At 35.1% G+C, this 9,004-nt stretch overlaps 1 protein-coding gene across 2 annotated transcripts in view; it reads left to right on the forward strand.

Annotated features, from left to right (window-relative positions):
* Nucleotides 1–9,004, forward strand: part of RBM46 (RNA binding motif protein 46) — a 38,960-nt gene that overhangs the window by 4,212 nt on the left and 25,744 nt on the right. For both annotated transcript variants that reach the window (XM_012645237.1, XM_012645238.1), the window contains exons 2-4: nt 1,784–1,945; nt 3,054–3,521; nt 4,018–4,800. In XM_012645237.1, coding sequence (XP_012500691.1) covers nt 1,795–1,945; nt 3,054–3,521; nt 4,018–4,800 — 1,402 coding nt within the window. In that variant the 5' untranslated portion in view covers nt 1,784–1,794. The remainder of the gene's footprint in view (nt 1–1,783; nt 1,946–3,053; nt 3,522–4,017; nt 4,801–9,004) is intronic.

Raw genomic sequence — 9,004 nt, forward strand, 5'->3', positions numbered from 1 at the left:
TGGTGTCACAGTTTTGTTTTGAAGCCAGTTACTCTAGAGATAAATTGTATACCTGGATTGTAATTTAATGATTTGAAAGGTTCCAATATATGCATAGAAAATTAGTATTTGTGGATAATTTTTTTATTATTTAGAACCAAAAAACGAACCCTAGAGGGTTTTTTAAAATACCAGTTAACTGATTTATTATTCATAAAAACTCCATGAGATAGGCATTATTTTCATTATTATCTGCATATTGCAGATGAGGACATCGAGATACAGAAGAGCTAAGTAATTTACTCAAAATTATAGCTAGTAATTAACTTACTAGAAAGGATTTGAATCCAGGCAATCTGGCTCTAGAGCCACTGTGCTTATGCTAAACTAAGTATTAGTGAGAATAACTTGCTTTTTTTTTGGTGACATCTCTCCTCTCCCACCTTTAGGGATTAGGGCAGAATCCACTGTAGAGACGCTGGTATTCATTCCTAGGAATGTATGTACCACATCACACCCACACCTTCACCTTTGAGAAAAATGAAAGATGTTTCTGAAAAAAAACCTGCTGCCTGTGTCAGTAAGGGTACATTAAAAATCAGGATGCACTGCTTTCTAGTATTTATCATATGTTTGATCCTTGTGGAATTTCAACAGGCCTTTTTTACATAACATTGTTTCATTTAATCTTAACAGCAACCTTGTGATAACTTGTACTGGTACTTCCATTTTCAAATGAAGAGACTAAGGTGTGAAGAAATGAGTAAGTTGCCAAGGTTCTACAACTAGGAAGTCTGAAATTGAGGTGCACAAAATTTCATACTTCTTAAAACGCTATACCACAATGACTTACTTGTTTTCCATTTATGATTAGGAAGGTTCTATTGAAAGCCAAAATAGCTTTCCCAGTGCATTCTCCATACTGTGAGTTTTAGTTTTTGCATTTTATTCATGGTAACACTGTAAATTAGTGAGATATAAAATAAAGAAACAGAATAAATCACAATATCGATCTTTAGGGAAAAAAACCTAAAGTACATGTTAATTAATTTCATTTTTAAAAATTAAAATGTTATTACATATGGTGATCAACAGAGATCTCATCTCCTCCACCCTCATTCCTGCTCACCCATTAAAGTCATTGTCTTAAGTTGCTGCTAGTTAAAAATCACAGTAGCTTCTGTTTCTGTTCAGATTATAAGTAGTTGTGCTTCCTGCTCTCTCTGATAACTTCTTCCAGTAGATAGGATCAGTGGCTGATTTGAAGCTCTGTTTAATTATTCCAACCATCTGCTCCGTTTCTGATAACTGGTAAAGCTCTTGAGGATTGCTGACATGAGCAGTGTTACCCTTAGGCCTATGGTATATCTGACAAGTATAAGTCACAGAAAAATCCAGTTGGCCTATATAATAAAATTATTAAACCTTGGGTTATATAGATTGGCAGTGAACATATATTCATTGATGGCAGTTTATTTTGTTACTCCTTTTGCTTTCCTTTTTCTTTGCTCACTTTCACTTACTTTTGTTTTCCCATTCTTTGTTCCTTTCTATTTCTCTTTTGCCTCCCTTACTTGTTACTTTAGGCCATCTAAAGGTAGTGCTTAATTGGTCAGTGACATTGAAAGAAGTTTCCGGTTTGCACTGTAGGGAAGAGCTTTGGGGAAGAACCTGAAGAGGACAGTGAAGGGTAATCGCCAAACATAGCAGCCACAGCTGTCCTTGGTTTCTTGCAATCCAAAGAAATCCTTCTTAGATTCCTGGTACTCTATGTCATAAACACTGTTATTAAACTTTGTTTTAGGAATTGCAACCATGAATGAAGAAAATATAGATGGAATGAATGGATGCAGTAAAGTTCGAACTGGTACTCAGAATGAAGCAGCATTACTTGCTTTGATGGAAAAGACTGGTTATAACATGGTTCAAGAAAATGGGCAAAGGAAATTTGGTGGTCCTCCTCCAGGTATGGATTTGTTTATATTCTTTTAAATTAAATTTTAATGTAATCATTTAGATTAGGTATATGAGGGCTGTCTGGAGAGTATCCAGCCATTGTTAATATGGTTTTTCATATTACATGGCTGGATACTTTCTGGACAGCCCTTGTATGGTCCCACAAGTGTCCCAGACAACAGCTCTTTCCTTGTAACTGCTTTAAGACCTCATCAGTCATTTTTACTGTTGTGAGAGGAAAAGAGGTAGATTATAAATGGTATTCATGTCTTACTCTTATATATTTTTTAATCCTGCTCTGGGTCTAAGAAGCAGTTGAGAAAGAGGTTGGTCTGGGGTTGAGAAAGAAGTTGAGATTAAAGCAGTGGGGAAAAGGATACTCTAGGTATTAAAGACAAGATCGTTTTGGGAGAAATCTGAAAGAGCAGTGAGTAGAAGAGTGGTGTTTATACTATTAATAGAAAACCAGATGCAAACAGGTGAACAGATACAATGTTTGACCTTTCTACCAATAGCCAGTCCTTTGTTCAGTGCCCTCCAGTTAACTTTAAATTCTGGCTTCTAGTTTTCTTAATGGCTGTATTGCTTAACACTTTCCTCTTCCCTCAAGTACACTTCAGCCATATAGGCTTCCGTACTATGTTGTTGCAACATACAAAGCACTTGCTTTTTCTTCTTCGTGAATACCCTTCTCCCAGTTCCCCTGTAGGGAAGAGCTTTGGGGAAGAACCTGAAGAGGACAGTGAAGGGTAATCACCAAACATGGCAGCCACAACTGCCAGGTAATCCTCATGGCTCATTCTCTCATTGCATTCAGGTCTCTCCTTAAATTTCATGTACCCAGAAATTTACCTGACCACTCTATTGAAGATAGCACCCATTATGTGGCTTGATTTTTCTTCATAGCACTTATCACTCACTTATTTTCTCCCTTCTGTATTGAATATAAGCTTCATGAGGAAAGGAGCTTTATTTCGTTCATTGTTAATTCCCCAACACCTAGAATAGTGGATGGCATGTAGGAGGCTCATAGCAAATTTATTGAATAGATAGGTGATTGAATAGTGAATATAAATATCTTATTAGAATTTGTGTGTCTGTTTATTTTTGTCTTTCAGATTGGGAAGGTCCACCTCCACCTAGAGGCTGTGAAGTTTTTGTAGGAAAAATACCTCGTGATATGTATGAAGATGAGTTAGTTCCTGTATTTGAAAGAGCTGGGAAGATATATGAATTTCGACTTATGATGGAATTTAGTGGTGAAAATCGAGGTTATGCTTTTGTGATGTATACTACAAAAGAAGAAGCCCAGCTAGCCATCAGAATTCTTAATAATTATGAGATTCGGCCGGGGAAATTTATTGGTGTGTGTGTAAGTTTGGATAATTGTAGGTTATTTATTGGAGCTATTCCCAAAGAAAAGAAGAAAGAAGAGATTTTGGATGAAATGAAGAAAGTTACAGAAGGAGTTGTAGATGTCATTGTTTATCCAAGTGCAACTGATAAGACCAAAAATCGTGGTTTTGCATTTGTTGAATATGAATCTCACAGAGCTGCTGCTATGGCAAGGAGGAAACTAATTCCAGGTAAACTGATTCTTTTAAAGGTCATTTTTTCCATATTAACCTTGTTGCAAATATGGAAAAATGACAGTACTTTGTAGAGCAATATTATCAAAATATGTAATGCCAGTTAAAGAATAAAGAACCGAGTAAAGAAGTAAAATACATCAAATGATTCTAAAAGACAAGAAATTGTTCCTATAATATCATATTTATGATAATTTACTGATTTACTGAATGTATACACTTCAATTGAAGTATTATTGTTTTATAAAAAAGAGCAACACTTAATTCTGCTAACAAAGGTCTGTCTTTGAAGTGTATTTGTTCTATTGATTCTTAAGTTCCACCATAAATTCTAGTTAGGTTTGCTGTAGTAAAAACTTTCGTGTGAATAGGAAAGAAATGAGTAACCAAATACATTGATGTGTATTTGGATTTCTGTTTCTCTGGAGAAACAGTTTTACTTAAAACACTTTTATTATTTGTTTTAATTGTTTAAATTAATTCTTTTTTACAGGAACATTCCAACTATGGGGCCACACCATTCAGGTAGATTGGGCTGACCCAGAGAAAGAGGTTGATGAGGAAACCATGCAGAGAGTTAAAGTTCTCTATGTAAGAAATTTAATGATCTCAACTACAGAGGAAACAATTAAAGCAGAATTCAATAAATTTAAGCCTGGTACTGTGGAACGAGTAAAGAAACTTAGAGATTATGCTTTTGTTCACTTTTTTAACCGAGAAGATGCAGTGGCTGCTATGTCTGTTATGAGTGGAAAATGCATTGATGGAGCAAGTATTGAGGTAACACTGGCAAAACCAGTAAATAAAGAAAACACTTGGAGACAGCATCTTAATGGTCAGATTAGCCCCAATTCCGAAAACCTGATTGTGTTTGCTAACAAAGAAGAGAGCCACCCAAAAACTCTAGGGAAGCCACCAACTCTTCCCACTCGTCTCAATGGTCAGCATAGCCCAAGCCCCCCTGAAGTTGAAAGATGCACTTACCCTTTTTTCCCTGGAACAAAGCTTACTCCAATTAGCATGTATTCTTTAAAATCCAATCATTTTAATTCTGCAGTAATGCATTTGGATTATTACTGCAACAAAAATAATTGGGCACCACCAGAATATTACTTATATTCAACAACAAGTCAAGATGGAAAAGTACTCTTGGTATATAAAATAATTATTCCTGCTGTCGCAAATGGATCCCAGAGTTACTTCATGCCAGACAAACTCTGTACTACGTTAGAAGATGCAAAGGAACTGGCAGCCCAGTTTACATTGCTTCATTTGGGTAAGTGTAAAAATAGTTTAAATAATATCATAGAATATGAAATTAGGAAATACTATTATAGATTATGAATTCATTAATTTTAAACTCTTAACATTAGTGGTATTTAACATTAATTTTCTCTCAATTTTGCAAATCCATGATAAACTTTGTTGAAATTTGACTCCTGTGTAATCTTCCTACATTTAGCTTTTTAAGCATTACTTACATAGGGGAAAATTTGGTTTTGTGTTACAGTAGAGTTCATGACTCTATTGCATTAATTTATTTTTATAATGACTGATCTCATTTGCAACAAAAATTTTTATGTAAGGTTTAGGATTTGTTAATTAGACCAGTTTATGAGAGAGCTCCTGTATCTTTGGTGAAGTCTACACATTAATCTTTTGGGGGGCAGGGGCAGGGAAAATCAGAAGCATTTCATTCAGGTAGGTCATGTGTAGACACAGCCTTATGCTCACCAATCTGGAAATTTGTCATTATTACTCATAAAAGACAAAAAGCATCATTAAGAGATGTTTATGACCAATCTCGTCTTTAATTTCATGCTTTTAACAAAGTTAGTTTTCTCTAAGATGTTTAGGGATAATTAAGGCTTTGGGAGTGTAAAGATATGCTAACTAAATATTTGACATTGTAAAGGAAAAGACATAATATCACTCTGGTGTTTTCCTACTTCCTGTTCTTATTGTTAATGTTAGCCTTTTTCCCCCTACCAGTTTGTCTCATTTTTTAATGCAGCTATAGATTTTAGTTGGTGATTACTTTGTGCCAAAAATAATACTTATTATAAGAGTAATGGTTTCTTGAAAGTCAGCAATAAAAGGGAAAGATCTCCTAGTTAGGATTATAATTTTCTTGATTGTAATTGCCAGACTCTTAGCTTAAAATTTATTTTTTATATGGTTGCAGAACCATATATTTCAAATTGATATTCTCAAGTTTAAGAGAAGGCAGTTAAGAGAGGAAAAACATTTTCCAAAGGGAGAGTCATTTTTGTATATTCTATATAGACTTGCTTATCTGCCATAGCCACTCTCATGGTATTATGAATATTTTTAGGAGATTCTGATTTGGAGATACCATCCAAATTTTAGTGTTAAAGGTAGGATTTCCTTCAAAGAAACTTTTCAGTAGTGTCCTCAATTATTTGGAGATATTTGGGAATTTAACAATAATCTAAGTTAATAAATTTTTAGGTATGATTTCTATTGATGCACAGAATGGAGTCCTTCCATTTTTCTTTTAAGAAAGACAATCTAAGTTAAAGATAAAATTAGGTGGATAGCAAATAATTCCAATTAGAATTCTTTGAGAAAAATAGGTTAAAATATTCTTTTCCAGTGAGTTAATTAGTTGCTGAGCAAGGTTTTCCCAGAATACTTGTGTCTGATCTACCATGGTAATGTGGAAACATTTTTTATTTCTATCCCTACTCATTCCCTTACAAATTTAACTTAAACTTCTAAGATTCTTATAACATAGTCATCTTAGTTTATTTTATGGCAGATTTTATGTAGACATGGTTTGCTCATCTGGTTATCCCATAGGGAAGATCAGATTCTATATGGAACCAGAGGTTTTTCATCAGCCTTTAACTCCCTTATTAGGATGCATTTTACTTGAGTCCAAGGGCCATAGTTAACTAGTACTGACTTCTAATTCCCTAAGAAAGCCCCTGATCAGGTACAGTATTACCAACTTGATTATGGTTAATTAGTGATAAAATTAGCTTCAATGAATGAAATCCTTAGAGGGCACATGCAGTTTGCTTTAGTCATTTATTTCAGATTTTATTAAGCGTGTATCAAAGCTAGTTGTAATAAAAAGTTGAACAATTTGTGTTGTATGTATTTTCTCAGGCTATTTCGACCATCAGAGAGAAGAGCTAATAAAATGTAAGCAAGATTCAAATCTAAACAAAAATTAAACCCTAGAGCCTATATGAGTGCAGTACACAAGGACTGAGGACTTGTCTATCGACAGTGATACAAAAATCCTGTGGGGCTTGACTAGAAATACAAGTGAAGGTTGTTGAGTTACAGGCAGTAATACAATTAGGCAATTGAAGGAAAAGTGTGAACTCAGAGAAGCAGAAGAGCCAGAGATCAGGGGCCTAGGAAACTTTGATCAGAAAACAAATGTCAGACCTTCAGATACCATTAAAGTAGGGGCAGGGGCAGGAGGAGGTTCCATGTTGCCACATGGCAGGTTAAGATTAGCTTGAGTATTGCTATAGCAAAGTTCTGGCTCACTGTTTTCCCCTGTGTTGATTTTGGAGCCTCTGGGCTTTAAAGGGTTGATGCCTTCTTAGGTACACCTTGCTTTAGGTAAAGGTTGCAGGGTTTTGATGGATTCAGGATTGAGATCAATTGTTGGTAGTGATGTGTTACTGATATCCTGCTAAATATTTTCATGTTTCAATGATTGAATTTTTCTGAGGTCTTGAAAGGTTGTTATTGGAGGTCTTTGCATATTAAATCATCTTTTGGTTATTTTTCTTAAAGAATTCAATAAATCTAATTTCCTAGATAGTGCTTTTGTCTACTTTTTTTTCCTTATGTAGTTGAAAATTTTTTTTTTTAATTTCAGAATGTTATGGGGCTACAAACGTTTTGGTTACATAAATTGCTTTTGTACCATTTGAGTCAAATTTATAAGTGTGCCCATCTCACTGATAGTGTGCATTGTACCCATTAGGTGTGAATTTACCCATCCCCTACTCCCCCCTCCCTCCTGCTTGGTTTCCAATGAATGTTATTTCCTAACTACTCTACTATTTTTAAGATACTTTCTTTAGGGATAGGAATTTAAAAAAAAATTTGCCTCAATATTCTTATTTTAACCTTTCAGTTTGATGTTATTTTAGGCATTATTATCCTATCTTAACCTTGATGATTTTTTGACTATTGTATGTGATATGAACAATTACCTTTTTATTTGGAGGTTAGGATAGATAGGTCCTATTTAGTAGTCCCATTTAGTATAGGTCCTATACTAAATGTTTGGTATATAGAGACATTTTGTGTCATTCTGTATCACTTCTGTTTAAATAAGTCTTTTCTAGTTCATAATTTTGTTATCTATTAATGGGTTAGACTATCAATATTAATAATCCTGCTTTTCCTTAAAGTTTGACTCTGAGCCTTCCAATATTGCCAGTGCTTTACTCTAGAAGATTCTTTGCCATGTAGGAGTGGAATAAGCAGAATCAAGGAGATAAAGGAAAGTCTTAGAGGGTTACAGTTTTGAAGAAGAAAGTCGTGGAGAATACTTAGTGGAAGCAGAAAGTTCAGAGTCTCTTGTGTATTGATAATTCACCTTGTTAAATAATTTATCAACAAATAATTGTAGGCAGGGCATCTGTTCTCTTGTTTTTATGTTTGTTTAGTACTCACTGACGCAAGTGCTATTTTGTTCTTACTTGTATGACCAACTAAAGCTTTTAAAAAATGGATGAGGAACCTCTCTGTCACAAACTAGCTTGTGCCATTGATTTAATTTCATCTGATTTGTGTACTGTTGTTCTGGCTATGATTGATGGAGTTTTATCAAAGAATCAGATCTTTTTTGAAAGCTTCTTATATACTAAGTGTACTTTCCTAAGCATTGTGGAGCTAAAGATAAATAAAACATCGTTTTTTCTCTCAAGGAATGAGTCTAGTGAACAAGGCAAATACACAAATTCTATTCATACAAGGAAAGGGTACACCTCCCAGTTGATCTGAGTTGTAAACATTTGTGGACAGAGAGAGGAACAACAGGAGCAAACTCCTATTAGAAAAACAGCATGAGGCTGGGGTGTGGTGGCTCACCCCTGTAATCCTAGCACTCTGGGAGGCCGAGGCAGGAGTCAGGAGTTTGAGACCAGCCTGAGCAAGAGCCAGACTCCCTCCCTACTAAAAATAGAAAAATTAACCGAGTGTGGTGGTGTGTGCCTGTAGTCCCAGCTACTAAAGAGGCTGAGGCAGGAGGATCGCTTGAGCCCAGGGGTTTGAGGTTGCAGTGAGCTAGCCTGATGCCATGGTACTAGCTGGGGAGACAAAGTCAGGCTCTGTCTCGAGGGGGGAAAAAAAAAAAGAAAGAAAGAAAAGAAAAAGAAAAACAGCATGGTAGTGCATTAATGGCAAGCAGTTCTGTATAGTGTTTGCTTTGGTGATTTCAGTCAGATTTTAAGAGGAATTAAGATATTGAAAAAATGTAGACT

The sequence above is a fragment of the Propithecus coquereli genome, unplaced genomic scaffold, assembly GCF_000956105.1.
Source record: "Propithecus coquereli isolate 6110/MARCELLA unplaced genomic scaffold, Pcoq_1.0 Scaffold228, whole genome shotgun sequence".
Taxonomy (NCBI): Eukaryota; Metazoa; Chordata; class Mammalia; order Primates; family Indriidae; genus Propithecus; species Propithecus coquereli.